This window comes from Prionailurus viverrinus, chromosome B1 (assembly GCF_022837055.1).
Source record: "Prionailurus viverrinus isolate Anna chromosome B1, UM_Priviv_1.0, whole genome shotgun sequence".
In the NCBI taxonomy this organism is placed as follows: domain Eukaryota; kingdom Metazoa; phylum Chordata; class Mammalia; order Carnivora; family Felidae; genus Prionailurus; species Prionailurus viverrinus.
The window spans coordinates 82247919-82265195 of NC_062564.1; the positions used below are offsets into that span (position 1 = coordinate 82247919).

Here is a 17277-nt window from a genome sequence, read left to right on the forward strand (position 1 = left end):
TTTGTCTGCTTGTTAAGTGAAGCTTGATCCAAAATAATAATAATAACAATAACAATTATAGTAATAGTAAAATTTTAAAAATTGCTGTTTCTGTATCAAAAAAAAAAAAACAAAACAAAAAACCAAAACCCTGAAAGGAAGTTAAGTCCTGTTTCCCTTAGAGTTGAAGCTTTGCAGCACTCTGTGATCAGTAGACTTGGTGTGTGCAAGGGGTTTATGCTGGTCTTCTGGGGGTGTGGCCTGTTGAGCTGATTCTCAGGTGTACTTGCCCTAGTAGAGATGTACCTGCAGGGCAGTCAGGGCTTGGTGTATGTGGCTCCAGCCTCCACTTGGTGGCACTGTTTAGCTCACTGAGCTGATGAGTGGGGTGAAAATGGCAATCTCCCCCTATTTCATCCCGGATGGGGGAGTTTGCGCCTTTCACTCTTCAGGAAGCACTCACAGAAGAGCAAACAATCATTCCTCCTCTGTCCCCAGCTTCTGCCATATCTCCACCTTTACCCTGCCTACCTCTGAGCTGTCCATGTGGCTATTTCATCTTTTAGATATCTGCAAGGCACAGACTCACTGACCCCCTGGGGTGGGGGGAGGATCTCACTGCACTGTAGCCCAGGGCTGGTTTGTCCCAGAAAATAGTCACGTGACCTCACAGTGGTTAGGAATTTTTGGGAAAGTGCAGCACAAGGCCGGTGCCAAAGTTTGCTGCCCTTAGCTAGTGTCCCCATTCCTATGTTAGTGAACAGGGCAGTTCAATGGTGCTGCCATGTCTTCTGCCCCCAGAGAGGCTGGGCCACCTCTCCCAAGTGCACTGCAAGCAGGGGAATTGTTTTGCCCCTTGCAACCCAGAGGATCCTCAGACCAATCTGCTGGCTCCTGGGTCTCTGCCCTCCTTCCCCACTGGAGCATATCGCTAAGTCCACCAGGCACAAACTGGATTCAGATTCTGGCTCTGCATAGCTAGATGTGTGATTGAGACTGTTTGCTTAACCCGAATCTGAGCTCAGTTTCCTCATCTGTAGTGTGGACATGATAATGTATTAAATAGGCATGAGAACTGGTAATAGAGCTTCTAATAACAGTGCTTTAAACAGAGTGGAGGGGCGACTGGGTGACTCAGTTGGTTGAGCGTCGGTCAGGTCATGATCTCACTAATTGTGAGATTGTGCCCCTCCCCCCCCAATAAATAAATAAACAAGGTGGGAATTTATTTTCTCTCCCTCTTCATATAAGTGGAGCGTGGCAATTCAGGAATGGTATGGTAGCCCTACAGTGTTTTGTAGACCCAGATTCCTTCTCTTTCCATTCTTAGTTCATGAGTTCTGTCCTCAAGGTTACCTCATGATTCAAGATGCCTATTGGAATTCTACCCATTATGTCCATATCCCAGGTAGCAGGAAGGAGTAGGTGGAGAAGGTAAAGGGGGATGTCTTCCTTTAAAAAAACCTTTCTTGGGGCATCTGGGTGGCTCAGTCGGTTAAGTGTCCGACTTCAGCTCAGGTCATGATCTCATGGCTCGTGGGTTTGAGCCCTGTGTTGGACTCTGTGCTGACAGCTTGGAGCCTGGAGCCTGCTTCGGTTTCTGTGTCTCCCTCTCTCTCTGCCCTCTCTCTCTCTCTTGCAAATAAAAAAAATAAACATTAAAAACTTGATTTATAGGGGCGCCTGGGTGGCTCAGTTGGTTAAGTGTCCAACTTCAACTTAGGTCATAATCTCACAGTTCATGGGTTCAAGCCTTGCATTGGGTTCTGTGCTGACAGCTCAGAGCCTGGAGCCTGCTTCAGATTCTGTGTCTCCCTGTCTCCTTTCCCCTCCCCTGCTCATGCTCAAAAAATAAACATTAAGAAATTTTTTAAAAATTTAAAAAAACCTTTCTTTATAAAATACAGTCATTTGGTGTAAATCTAATTGGCCATAACTTAGTCATGTCGTCATATCTAGCTTTAAGGGAAGCTAGGGAATATAGTCTTTTAGTAGAATGCCATAAAGAAAGAAGGGAACAGGGGCTGTTAGGTTGTCAACCTGGAGTGTCTGTCTCTAATGTCTTCTCTTGCAATTTCATGGGTTCCCAATGAATTGAAAAATTATTCAGGAGTCAGCAGGTGGAGACCAAAGTATCACCCTTGTAAAACTGACAACGCTGATGTTTGAGAAAGGGGCTTACATCTACAGTTAAGTGTATTTGCTAATATTGAACCCTAGAATTAAACAGACTTGCCCATCCAGTTATGAAGGTGCTAGACCAGGTAGAGCCTGCCTCTATTAAATTTGTGGCATGAAGGAACAAAGTCAATGTGTACCTCCTGCCAGCAGCTCTTTCTCAGCAGAAAGGGAGTCATGGGTGAGGAATAGCGAGGCTGGGAATGTTACTTATGTCATCAGAAATGGGGACATGTTACCCCCTCCCTCTTTCCTTCCTATAGTACTTCACCCTAAATGTTTAGCACAATGCTTGGCTTACAGAGTATGGTGATTATTATTATAATGATGATTTGAGCAATTTAAGTAGCTGCCATGATGTCTCATAATCTACGCATTTAATCTTCCCACATGCATTGCTATTTGACACATAGCATGGTTTTCTGTGCAGTGTTAGTTTTTACATTCACCACGAGATAAAATTGATAAATAATTTTAAAAGGCTTTATGGGTACATTTTAGAGTAATAGTTTTTAAACTTTTCGTGAGGTCACAGTTTCTTTTGCAAATGTAATGAAATTATATAATTATGTAATCAGATTATCATATTAAATATGATTTCTGGGAATACATGGATCCCAACTTACGGCAGATAAAATTTAAAGAACTACAGACACGTACATATTCCTGCAAATTGGTACCAATGATTGTTGAGTAAGTTAAGTATAATTAATTAACAGCAAGGTGATATGTGTTAAGGTCATGTGAAGCAGATAGACACATCTTTCAACTTCAACTGTGCCTGCCTGCATACTAGCTTTTTTACCTTCAGTCAGTTAATATTAACCTGAGTGTTACTGGTTGCTTTTTTTTTAAATCAGTAAAATGAAGGTGGTAATGGCTTCTGTATCCAAGGTTGAGAAGTGAATTAAATAATACATAAAAAGCTTTGCTTCTGGGCCAAAGTTCATTTGCTATTTTGTACTTGTTGCTGTTGTCTTTATAATCATTTGTTTTGTTGTTATTCTTTGCTTTTCTAACCTCATCCTGATTATCTTTTATGTTCCAGTGACTAAGTTATCTTAAATTTCATAACTTGGAGATAAAATTATTCTGAACAGCGGAAAGCTTGGCTCTTTAGATCTGCTTTTGTTAAAAAAGAAAAGCAAAAGTCTTCAAGAGTAATCTTCATGATCTTTGATCTCTCCATAATAAGAAAGACCTTTTACTGCCTGCTTCTGGCTCATCAGGAAAAGATCTTTTGTATGCCCTTCAGAATTTCCCCTCTTCCCTTGCTTCCTCTCATGTCTCCTTCCTGGCCCAACAGAAAGAGAAAGATGTCAGTTTGATACCTCTGGCCTCTTCTGAAAACCTGGTAATGGTATTTATCCTGTCAGCGATTCCTGGGTACTTAGTGTTTTACATCTTGATCTGTCTTTATTATTTGAAGAAAAGTCCTTAACTTTCCCCATTTGTTTTTGATGAATAGCTTGGGCTATAGAAGTTTGGTCCCCACACTAAGAGCTACAGATCCCCTGCTGTTTTTATTGGTTGACTTTTGACACAGACTACTTCTGTTCAAGGAGCTCATTGTTAATAAGTTAGTGCCAGTTTATACCAGAACTTAACTTTTAAAGCATGTTTAAATAGACTTCTTAATGGGTTTTTTTGGTTGATGTTTAAAATTGTCTAGTGTTTTTTTTTCCCCTAATGACCCAAATAGCACATGCTTAATGTAAAAAAAAATTATTCCAAAAATATATAAATCATAAAAAAAAATAAAGCTCTCTCATAGATCTGTTCCACCAAAATAGTCCCTTTTAGTGTTTTTGTATGATTCTATCTACATCTTTTTATATATATATGTAATGTATACCTATACATACATGTAGGTGTATATGCCTTTAAAATTTTTTTTGTTTTCCCCAAAATGCAGTCCTTCTGTATATACTGTTTTGTAATCTGCCTTTTTACCTAACCTGTATATGTGTGTGATTATTTGAAATAGTTATATAGGATTTCATTGAATAGATATAACTAATTACCTATTGAGGTAGATATTTGAGTTTATAATTTTTTAGTAATTTAACCCCAGGATGGTAAACATTTTTTCTGCATCCATTTTTAAGTATTTGTGTTATTTTTGTTTTTTAATGTATTCTCAGAAGTTGAATTCATGGGTCAAAGGCTGTGTGCCTTACCAGCTCATTATGACAGTTAACTTTTTCTAATCAAATTTGGATATTATCAGTCATTTTAGTATTTTTTAATATGATAAGAAAACTAATGTCTATGTATTTTAATTTATATTTCTTTGATTAGAGATTAAAACATTTTCATGTTTTTTGGCTACTTGCTTTTTTTTCTGAGATTAATTTTGTGTTATATAGTCTTTGCTTCTCTTCCTAAGATATATATATATTTTAAAAACAGAATTTTATTTCTTGCATTACATAATATATTTTCCTTTAAAACTACACTATTATTGTACAATATGTGCTGTAATATATGTTTATATATTATAAAGTTATAAATGATTTTGGTTTTGTTGGACTTAATTTCTTACTTAGCTAGTTATTTTCAAATATTGATATAGGAAATTAAGTAATTAACTAGTAAAAAAAAACCAAGTTTTTTAGAGTAACTTTTTTGTGTAAAACATAAATGAAGAGGACTGAAATTCTTAATGCTGTTTGCATGTTAAGGTACCTATTTTAGCTCAACTGTTTTTAATTTACTCACATCTGGTTCTTGACCATGTTCTAGATAAGAGATGCCTGTATGAATGTGTATCTGTATTTTTACTTGTTCTTCATTTTCATCATTGTTGAAATGAAATGGAAATTGTTGATTAAAGTACTCATTTGAGTGAACTGCGATCAGAAGATGTTTTGGATATAATCTTCCCATGTGATAAAGAACATGTTTTTATTTTATTGCTTTTAGAAGAAAAACAACAGTGAAGACATTATGTATTTATGCAGACTACAAATCTGATGAAAGCTATACTCCAAGCAAGATCTCGGTCAGAGTAGGAAATAATTTTCACAATCTTCAAGAAATTCGGGTATGTCTTTCACATTTTTAAAAATATGTTTTCCTGTAACTCTTGCTCTTTAGAGAATGGTTACATTTGACTTTAGATTAGACAGATTAAAATGTTAATATATAAATGGAAAATTATTAATATATAGGAAAACATTTTAAATTTTTTATATTTAATTTTTTTTAAATTCTGATTGTCATTTTAATTTTTTCCCAGTGTTTTATTATGGAAATTTTTAGACATACAGGAAAATTTAAAGAATTATATAGTGAATCCCAGTATACTCATCTCTTAAATTCTATCTATAATTGTTAATGTTCTGCTGTATTTGCATTATTATAATCTGTCCATCAATTCATCTAATTTTTATATGCAATTCAAAATAAGTTGCAGATATTTGTACATATCACCCCAAATACTTCAGCATGATATATGATAACTAGAGTTATGAATATTTGCTTCAGGTTCTTATTTTAAGGTACAATGTATATATGTTTTGCACAATCTTAATTATGTATTATTTGGTGAGTTTTGACAAATGCAGACATACGTATAACCCCAACTTCTATTAAGATATAGAATATTTTCTTTACCCCATAAAATTCCCTCATATTCCTTCCCAGTCAATCTCCATCTCTATCCTACTCTCAGAGGTAAGTGTTGCTCTAATTTCATTCGTTCATTCATTCATTTTATAGATCAGTTTTGCCTGTTATATAGCATGTCATATAAATGAAATCACAAAAGGTGTAACTTTTTGTAAGGCTTCTTTCATTCAGCCTAATTTTTTGACATTTCATCCTTGTGTTTGCATGTATCAATACTTCATTCTTTTATATTCTGGAGTTATAGTCCATTGTTTGAATATATCCCAATTTATTTATGTACTATATAACTTTTTGAAGCTATTAATGCTTTTGTGACTTGAATGTTACTAGTCCCAACACGTTTACATTTCATGTACTTTGAATGAGTTTGAACTTTGTATTTATAAAGTTCTGGCCCTTTGCATTTTTTCCTTGTCAGGAAATCTTTGAGCTCAAATAATCATTAAAATCTTTTAAATTAGGTAGTTCTGAGAGATCTGGAAGCTGTGATGTTTGAAAGACTTCTGGCTAATTTGTGGCCTGGACTCTTATTTGACTTAGTGTTTATAAGATCTGCCTCTACATTTATATTTCTTCCCTGAGTTAGTAATAAAATACTTAATAAAAATCACATATATTTTCATTATTTACTCAATGAATGTGGTGTTGTTCTCTTGTGAAATTTGTGTATGTATTGACAAATAAGAATAAGTAAGAACATTTTCATCCACAGGTATTTTGGTTTTTTGTTTTGTTTTGTTTTTTCATCCTTCTTTGAGTTAAGTTTGTTGCTTTTTGAGATGACCACCTGGTCTTATTAATGTTCATTTACTTTTTTTTTTTTTAATGTTTTTATTTATTTTTGAGAGAGAAAGAGACAGAATGCAAGCAGGGGAGGGGCAGAGAGAGAGAGAGACACAGAACCCAAAGCAGGCTCCATCCAGACTCCAAGCTGTCAACACAGAGCCTGACACGGGGCTCAATCTCATAAACTGTGAGATCATGACCTGAGCCGAAGTTAGACACTTAACCAACTGAGCCACCCAAAAGCCCCTAAACCAAAAGTATAAACCAGTATAAACAAAGTATAAACTTTGTTAGTTTCTTCATTCACCCCAGTGCTTTCTCATTCAGAATATTTTAAATTCTTTTTATTATCGTAATTACATTGGACCTTTTGCTAGCCCTTCTTTTAGTCATATATGATATGTTTAATCAGTGTTTAAAGTACTTTAAAGATGCGAGATATGTACTTCTTATACTTAAACATTTTGTATTTATCACATGATTGGGTCACTCATATTTATAAGCCTTTTTGTATCATAGCTGGCTTGTTTTGTTTTAAAATTAAAGATTTGTCCCGTAAGTCCTCAGGCAGGTTGAAATATGTGACACACAAAATGTTTTGATCCAAAATGTGTGTGGCCTATATTTGAAATGTCCACTAGATGTCACTGTTGTCCTTTAATTGATGGTTTCTGTCTAGTTGTTAAGCCCTTAAGTAGTCTTAGTTGTAACTTATTTTTCTTTGAGTATATTTATTCAAAAATTCTTTCATGCATTTTGGGAAATGTACATCCTCATAGATGATTTCTAGCTTTATGTATTAAATATATATATTGTATTCTGTTGTAAATTAGAGAAACTTGAAATGATATTTGGACCATTGTAGATACTTTTAATCTAGTTTTGCTTCTATTCTATCATTTAAGTACTGAAACATTAGCCATATAGAATAAGGGCTCTTTTAGGTAGTCTCTTAATTTTATTCCAAGTGTGTTTATATTTCTGTGTAGTGACCACACAGCCTCATGAGGCCAGTAATACTAAATATTACCAGGTGATAATGTAAGTTGTTTTCCTGAAAAACTTAATGAACATACTGCTTTTCTGCCACAGTTCTCACTAAGGAACCATAATTTTTGTATTTTGCTTTAAAATATTAGTACCGCCTTTGCAGCTCATGATATAAAGTATACTTTATCTTTTAATTATATATCTTTACATGTGATTTACTTTATTTACCTGTTTTTCTAAGTTAAAGAAATAATCTGTTATCACTTTGTTTTTTAAGGGAAGATAAGCAGATTATGATTTTATTTCCTACTCTATAGGATCTAAATTGTTATTTCTAAAAAATTCTTTCTTCTAACTCAGATGCTAAGACAAGTGATTAAAATAGTGTTAACTTTTATGAGGTTTTTAGAGCCATCGTTTCATTAGTTATAGGACTGATTTAACTGAGTGGAAAACCCAACTAAATCTTTTTATATTTTTCCATGGAGGCTTGCCCACGGGAGGGTGTAGTGTGTATTGGAGTGTTTAATAGGTTTTCCTTTTTTACTAGAAATTATGGATTTGTTTACTTGAAACACTCTAAAAACCTATTTTCTGTCATTTTATTATTGATTTGAAGTAGTAACTTTTACAAAAATGTAGTTCAGGGTAAGAAAAGCTAATGGCTACTCTATCAAAAAATTATTCTTTTGCTATCATATGTTTTCCTTCATTTTAGTTACAAAGCATGCTGTTCTATCCTGATCTTTGTAACCTCTGTTGAAAAACCTCTACAAAGAGATCAGGCTTTTCCTTTACTAATCTTGAATGCATATTTCAATCTCTATACCTGAGGAGGGACTTAAAATGGAAATAAGGTTTAAACTTTCTGCTTAATGGTTACAAGATACTAAAACTAAGTTTGGCCAAATAGAACATTTTTGACACCAAAGTTGAATTCATTTGTGCTGCTCATTCTACTTTTGTGTTTTTAAAATTGTCCATCCTTCAGAAATTGGGAACCAAAGACATAAGAACATTTATGAGATGTTTGTGATTTATTGCTTCCACACAAGACTACTTCTGTAAAGGAGTGAGGACTTAGCATTTCAGAGTCTTTATGGCATTGTCTTCTCAAAACACTTCATCTCAGTTGTGTTAACTTTTATATAGGAAGTCATGTTCATCATGTTATTAAGGAAGTTATTCAAGAGAAGTTTTCAAATAAAGATACAGTTGCTTTTAAAATTTTTAAATCATTTGCATTTTAGCATTATGTTTTGGTTTAATGCTGTTTTTTTTTCCTTTGCTCTCAGAAGGAAAAATAAATAGCTGGAAATTTTTTGTCATTTAGAGCGAGAAACCAAAGAGCACTATGTCTTACATGTGACCATTTTAATTTTGTAGAAAGCATCTCCAGCTAAAATTCAAGAAAAATTAAAGTCTTTTTCAATTTGCTAACGAGTTATTTCTCTTTCTAAAAACTATTATGGAAATTTTTTTCTTAGGGGCACTTGGGTGGCTCAGTCGGTTAAGCATCTGACTTTGGCTCGTCATGATCTCACGGTTCATGAGTTTGAGCCCTGTGTCGGGCTCCATGCTGACAGCTCAGAGCCTGGAGCCTGCTTCTGATTCTGTCTCTCTCTCTCTCTCTGCTCCTCCCTTGCTTGGGCTCTGTCTCTCTCTCTCTCTCTCAAAAATAAATAAACATTAAAAAAATTTAAAAAAAATTTTGTACTTAAATATGATACTAAACTGATTTATTAGACATAGAATGACAGCTTTCAAAATTATTTATTTTTTTAAATGAGTTACTCTGTGGTATTTATTTATTTAAATGTAATTTATTATCAAGTTAGCTAACATACAGTATATACAGTGTGCTCTTGGTTTCGGGAGTAGATTCCCATGACTCATCAGTTACATACAACACCCAGTGCTCATCCCAACAAGTGCCCTCCTCAATGCCCATCACCCATTTTCCCCTCCTCTCCGGCCCCCCACTGACCCTCAGTTTGCTCTCTGTATTTAAGAGTCTCTTGTGGTTTGCCTCCTCTCTGTTTGAAACTGTTTTCAAAATTATTTCTATACAGTTTTGTAAAAAAACAACTTGTTAACTGAAGCAGATATTTTCAGCATATGCGAAAGTTGTCCTTTGATTCATTGTTAGCGTTTTGCTTCTAAAATTTGTGACCGCAAAAGGATAGAATATTAATGGAGTACAAGATTGAGCACTTAAGTGAATTTTAAGCCCTGTTTTTGTCTTCAGATAATAAAGCTGTTACCAAATGATTTTTTTTTTTAAAGAAGAAGCTTGAAACAAGTCTTCGATGTTAAGAGAGCTGTAATGATATTTTTCTTTTCTTCCTTGTGGATGAGCCTTTTGGCTCTCTTCCTTGGGTCTTGAATCAGTAGCATGGCTATGGGAGTCCATATTTGGTACTTTGACAAAAGTGGTTAAAAAGTCAACTCTTCTGTTAACATAACATTTATGATTATAATTTGAATTTTGTTAATGTGTGTGGTGGAGTAAGAAGATGCAGACAGAGTCTCTGGCTCTATCCATCGATCTTAAAATCTACTTATATTTACTTTCTGATGAGGGGCCTGTTTTAAACAACTTGATATAAAATGGAATGATTTAGGCAGTACTTATAAACATAAATTTGTTTGATAGGACAGTGTTTAATTTATTGAGCCTTTGGAAAAATATTTTTACTGAAATTTAGCTAATTTAAAAGAAAATATTTTTAAAAATTAGTTTTTATAACTGACACTGGGACATCTCTGAAATGAGGATGGAATATTTTGTTGTGATACACATAATTTTTAGGCCAGAAATGTTGTCCTTTTTTTTCCCCTCTCTAAAAGTAACACACAATTTAAAGAGAGTTATTCATGATTATATACATTACTTATTTCCAAAATGGAGTTGAGATGACTATGCATTTGGGATGTATTTCCTTTTGAATCTAAAATGTTACATAGTGGAATATTATATACATATATTTAAGAGAGAAATATTCTTGTATCTCTTGTTTTTTGTTTGATCACAAACCTAGACTGTGTCAATGTAGAGATGTAATCTGGGATTCCTATTACAAGACAAATTCATACTGTATTTACTAGATATTTATTTAGGGCCTGCTAAGTGCCAGGAACTGTATTAGGTACTGGGAATACAGTAAAGATAGTCACTGTTTCTGTCCATATGCACCTCATAGTTTGGTGGAAAAGACAGGCAAGTAAATCTACAATTACAATATAGTCTAGTAAAGACATATGGTGCTGTGGAAACACAATGGAATATTAGGAGCAACCATTTAAAAAGTTTTTCTAGGGTGCCTGGGTGGCTCTGTCAGTCAGGCGTCCCGGCTCTGGATCTCAGTTCTGGTCAGGATCTCACAGGTTCATGAGATTGAGCCCCTCATCAGTGCAGAGCCTGCTTGGGCTTCTCTTTCTCCTCTCTCTGTCTCTCCTCTGTTCGTGCGCTCTCTTTCTCTCTCCCTTTCACCCTCTCTCTCTCTCTCTCAGAATAAATAAACTTTAAAAAGTTAAGAAAAAAGTTTTTCTAAAAGTAGTGATAGTTCAACTGAATCTTAAGGATCAACATAAAGCCCACTCAGGTGAGAATAAAGTGAGGCATTTTGAAAGGGGTACAGTGTACCTAAAAGTACAGAAGCAGGAAGGCATGGCATAATGGCAGAACTGCAAGTAAGTTAGTACTTCTGGAAGCTGGGTAGGTATGAAGCAATGGCAAGAAAGACTGGAGAAGTACTTGTCATTCAACACATTTATTGTGATGGTAATGGTAATATGGCCTCTGCACATAAGGAGTGAATGTTCACGCGGGGAGTGATGTGTAGTTGTTACAGTGAGAATACGTAGGCAAAAATCAGGTTATGCTTACTTTCATAGACTTCTAGGGAGTTTGGACTTTAAATGAGGAGATATTGATAAAGTTTAATCGTGGGATTGCTGGGGCTGGAGCAACGTGAAGACCGGCTAGGTGGTATCCAGTTGAAAATTAGGAGGATTTAACCAAGGCCATGACAATTGGGTTCAAAAGAAAGGGGTGCATTTGAAGTAGATTCAAAAAGGCTTGTGACTGATTGTTACCTAGGGTGTACAGGGAGTATGTATGGATAGGGGCTTCAAATAGGTAGAAGAGGGCAACTAGAATTCTTCTCATGTTTGGCAACTGGTGGATTTTTATCATTAATCAGCAATGGAATGCAGAGTTAAGGAACATCGAGGATGGTGAGAAAGGTTAAGCTAATGAGATTAGTTTTTGTCACTGACTTCTGGTATTTTTTCTGACAGAGGGCTATTCAAGGGGTAGCCAGATACATGGATCCAAACCTGAAGAAAGAAGTCTAGGTTAGAGGTGTAGACTTGAAAATTACCAACATGCAAGTAAGAAGCTTCGGTGCGAGTTCCGATTCATTCAGGGAGTGTGTGCAGTGGAAAAGAAGAGTGCCCGGGCTGGAACTGTGGAAATGCCAACACTCAAGGACTGGGGAGGAAAAAGATTATTCAGTGAGAAAAAGCTAAAAGGAACTGCTAGTGATGAGAAGAAAATTGAGAGACAATGTCACAGAAGCTGAGAATGGGCAGGAGTACCCACTTAGATAGGGAATGAAACCCTTCCTGCCTAAGCCTGTGTTGCATGTTTTCATAGGCAATTTATTTAATGCAATTCTGTAGTAAGCAGCTTCTGCAAGTAGTTTAGTTTAATCACTCTTTGGAGTAATAGTTTCTACATTTATAGATTTGAGACCAATGAAATTATTTAATACCAGGAATTCCAACTTTTCCTACTCTCATATTTGGACCAAGTAAGAAGATTCTGAAGGGGATTCTTGTTTTGTTTCGTAATGCTTTGAATTGGAAGGTTTTGTAGTGCTGATGCGTACTTAACTTTGAAGTTGATGAGGTTTCTTTTAAGAGCATTGTACCCTAGAGTCGCCTTTTTCAAGTGCTCTTTTGCAGCACTTACGGAAGAACTGCACTGTTTCTTTTAGGCAGAGTGACAGTAGGAACAGCCAGGGACAAAGAAAACAAAAAAACAAAATTAAAAACCCTTTATTTAACTATATAGCAGGGTACAATGCAATAAAAATATGCACTTTACTTACAAAAGTGAAAATGCCCATGGTTTTAGAGATACCGATTATCAACCCTTTTTATTTAAATAAGGAAAGCCTACTGAGTACGGCCAGCTGAACAGGGAAGGGGTAGGCACCTGGCTGAGAACTTACCACAGTGTCGGAAACAGTAGGCAGTTAATAAAAAGTTGTCAAATGAGTATACCAGCAGTCAGTCCCTAGGCTTGCCATTGATCCCTGCTTGTGTAGTTTTCTTAAAAGAAGATTATCTGGGCAGATCTGATTCTTTCTCTCAAAAATTCAAAAAAATATTTTTTATAATTGTGATAAAAAACATGTAACTTAAAATTTACCATCTTAACACTTTTAAGTGTACAGTTCAATAGTGTTAAGTAGATTCACATTGTTGCACAACACATATTCGGAATCACTTCATCTTGCAACACTGAAAATCTATATCCATGAAACAACTCCTCCTCATTTTCCCTCACCTCAACCCCTGATAACCACCATTCTACTTTCTTTTCCGATGAATTTCGTTACTCTTTTAATACCTCATATAAGTGGGCTCATAGTATTTATCCTTTTGTGACTGCCTTGTTTCACTGAGCACAGTGTCCTCAAGGTTCATCTGTGTTGTAGCATATGACTGGATATCTTCCCTTTTTAAGGCTAAATAACATTCCACATTATGTTTATCAATTCATCTGTTGATGGACCTTCCACAAGAGGTGTGAATAATGCTGTTATGAATATGAATGTGCAAACATAAATATCTCTTTGAGACCCTGCTTTCAGTTCTTTTGGGTGTATACCCAGAAGTGGGATTGTAGGATTGTATGGTAGTTTTGTTTATTTTTTATTTAAAAAAGTTAGTTTTAAATGTTTATTTATTTTTGAGAGAGAGAGGGAGACCTAGAATCCAAAACAGGCTCCAGGCTCCGAGCTGTCAGCACAGAGCCTGACCTGGGGCTCAAACACACGGACCATGAGATGGTGACCTGAGCTGAAGTCAGACGCTTAACCCACTGAGCCACCCAGGCGCCCCTGGTAGTTTTATTTATTTATTTATTTTTTGCCTTTCTCAGAAATATGACTCACAAGAAACAGGCAAGTTAGCCAGACTTGATACAGTGAGATAGCGATATGGAGAGGGTGGTAAGGTGAAGGGCCATGTGCGTTTCAAGTTTCAAAGTTAGAAGGCTAGAGACTCTAAGATAATGGGAGGAGGTAGGATGGTGTAGAACAAATAGAGCGGATGCAGGCACAGAATCAGACTGACCAGGGAAGAGAAAAATAGAGCTGAATGAATGGCTGGTGCTCCCAGTGTTCTTCATTTACTGACCTCTCTGGTCCCTAGTTGTTTACTTTTTCCTGGATCCCTGGGCTAACTTTTTAGTAAGCCCCCTTTCCCTGTAGAAACTTTTGAATGCATCTTTCTTTATTCTTGGCAACTAAGAATGGTCGTGATTAGAATAGAAAGATCTACAGCAGATTTTGCTGAAAACTGCATGCTGAAAAGTTTTATCATAACTTTAAAGTATATCTTGAGGTCAGCCCATTCAGGACCTTCATTTTTTTTCTCAGCGTCTTATTTTATACATAGTGAATGAAGACTTAATCTCTAAAAATTAGAGGCAAGTAGCAGATTTTTAATAGGATCAGTGTTGTGTTAGGAAGAGAAGAATCAGCATGTCAGTTTTGATGTAGATTGGATTGACCATCATAGTACTGTTTTTGAGTCCTCTCGTTCACTGTTACTTGGGTTTGTAACCTCTACTATTTATGAAAGCACTCTCAACATTTATGTCACTGTGCTAAGCAGTCAATGCTCACTGTTTCATTTTGTCTCCAAAGCACAAGTGGTGATCAGATGTTATTATCCCTATATTCAAGTAGAGACTTAGGTTAAAAGTACCTTTTGCTATGTGGCTCATTCTACATGTTAGAGCTGAAAGAAACTTCAGAGGTAGTGTATTTCATCAAAAGCTTAGATGCTACACAGGCAGGTAATGTAACAGCAAGGTTCCATGCCTTTATGCCAGGGGGGCAGTTTCTATTCAGTTTCAGCCTGTATTGCCCCATGGGAGTGTAGGCCTGGTGTTGTCAGTCCTAAAATTTTTTAAGAGAAATCTGGATATGAATGTGAAATTTCCCAACTTTTAAAATGTGGAAATTTCCCAATTTTTAAAATATGCTGGGCAAACAAGGTATGTCCACAGTCTGGATGTGGTGAAAAGACCATGAGTTAACAACTTCTAATAAAGTGCAATCCCACTGTTTTACAAACGAGATGCAGAGTGAACTGCCTGATGTTACACGGCAAGGCAGTGGTATAGCTGGGAATCAACATGCAATACATATTCCTTCCATCTTTTGCTTAACATCACATTAGATTTTAAGTTACCAAAATATTTCTTTAAATTTTTTTCAGAAAAATTGAAGTGTGGAGCCAAGGAAATGAATGACGGGATAGATTGACTATAGAATTTTGAAATGTATTTACTTTCTTGATATATTCTATTGAAAATTGGTTGATTCTGTAATGCTAATGCTTTTGGCATAAGCAGTTACAAATACTTGCTTTTCTTTTTGCTGGTTGCTTTTGCTTAATGATTTTATAAAAAGCTTTAAACAGTGTAATTTGGAGGATAAGATTTCTAAGGAAAAAAGAAAAAAAAAAAACATCTCCAAGCCTCTGAATAAAAGAGTGAGAGAGAATATTGGAGTGGAAACTATTGGAATATAAGCCAATTGATTCTTTCTTCTCTGGCAGTTAAGAAAAATCATCATTCAAGGGTCTGTAGGCTTGAAGGGTGGGGTGGATAGTCTTCCCTCCTGTGTTTGCAATTTTTGGTGGTAGAAAACAGAAACAGTGGTTCAGTAATCTCAGCACCATTTTCATAACAAATTGTCTCATTTGTAAATTAGCTTAGAAGGATAATTTTCTAATTGAATAGTCCACAGCTAGCCTTGATCTTTGGTGCTTGACTAAGTAGGACAGAGGCACTAGGCAGAGGAGACCCTCCAGGAGCTCTGATGAGAACAAGATCTAGAGTCAGACTAAGTGGTACCATAACTTTGAGGCAGTAGTAGGGAAATTGTCCAGATAATATGTAAGCTCAATTTTTATTGAGCCTCAGGTCTTTTTTTTTAATGTTCATTTATTTTTGGGAGACAGAGAGACAGAGTACAAGCAGGGGAGGGGCAGAGAGAGAGAGGGAGACACAGAATCCAAAACAGGCTCCAGACTGAGCTGTCAGCACAGAGCCCAATGTGGGGCTCGAACCCACAAAGCATGGGATTGTGACCTGGGCCGAAATCAGACACTTTACCAACTGAGCCACCCAGATGCCCTGAGCCTGAGGTCTTTTATCTCATTCCAAGTTAATATGTTTTTACTAAGTAGCTGTGTAAATTTTCTGTTACTTTTATTTGATAATGAAGAATAAAAGTTCTTATTCTGGGTCTTATATATTCCATAGATTCCCATTCTTTGCCACCAAAAAAATTTCACATGGCAACAGATATTTTCGGGTTGAAAATACCTGGTATCAGCAGAATGAAAAGACAAGCTACAGGCTGGGAGAAAATATTTGCAAAAGACATCTGATAAAGGACTGTTATCCAAAATATACAAGATACTTTTAAAACTCAACAATAAGAAAGCAGACTGTAGGCCGAAGACTTTAACAGACACCTCACCAAAGAAGATGTGCAGATGGCAAATAAGCATATTTTTGCATATGAAAATATGCTTCCCATCATGTCTTCAGGAAAATGCAAATTAAGTAAGACAACATACCACTACACACCTATTAGAATAGCCAAAATCTGGAACACTTACAGTGTCCAGTGCTGGCAAGGACATGGAGCAACATGGGTTCTCATTCATTGCTGGTGAAGATACAAAATGGCACAGTCACTTTGGAAGACAGTTTGGTGGTTTCTTACGTAAGTAAACATACTCTCAACCAACCATATGACTAGGTAGTAGTGCTCCTTGGTATTTACTTAAAGGAGCTGAAAACTTATATCCATATAGAATTCTGCACATGGATGTTTATGGAGCTTTATTAATTATTGTGAAAACTTGGAGGCAACCAGGGCATCCTTCACTAGGTGAATAGATTAATAAACTGTGGCACATCCAGAATGTTACTCAGTGCTAAAAAGAAATGATCCATCAAGCCATGAAAAGATGTGGAGGAGCCTGACGTGCATATTACTAACTGAAAGAAGCCAATCTGAAAAGGCTATTTGTAAAATTCCAACAATGTGGAATTATTTGTACAATTTCAACTGTGACATTCTCAAAAAGGCGAAACTATGGAGATAGTGAGAGGCTTAGAGGTTGCTAGGAGTTGGGAGTGGTGGGAGAGATGGATAGGCAGAGCACAGAGGATTTTTAGGACAGTGAAAATACTCTGTAAGATACTATAATGATGGATACATTTCATTACACATTTGTCCAAACCTGTAGAATGTACAACACCAAGAGTGAACCCTAATGTTGGTAATGAGGGAGGCTCTGCATGTGGTGGTAGGGGCAGGAGATGTATGAGAAATCTCGTACATTCCTCTCAGTTTTGCTGTGAATCAAAACTGCACTAAAAGTTGTCTC

General features: G+C 36.0%; 1 protein-coding gene across 9 annotated transcripts in view; it reads left to right on the plus strand.

Moving 5' to 3' along the window:
- The window catches only part of ANAPC10 (anaphase promoting complex subunit 10), a 262048-nt gene that overhangs the window by 43025 nt on the left and 201746 nt on the right, over positions 1-17277 (plus strand). For 8 of the 9 annotated variants that reach the window (XR_007151768.1, XM_047857182.1, XM_047857170.1 and 5 more), the window contains exon 4: positions 5083-5203. Coding sequence is in view for 8 of the 9 variants with exons in the window: in XM_047857182.1 (XP_047713138.1) it covers positions 5083-5203 (121 nt within the window). In the remaining variant the exon portion in view is untranslated. Of the gene's footprint in view, positions 1-5082; positions 5204-5805; positions 5971-17277 lie in introns of those variants that run through there. The other variant, XM_047857175.1, reaches the window with a different exon arrangement.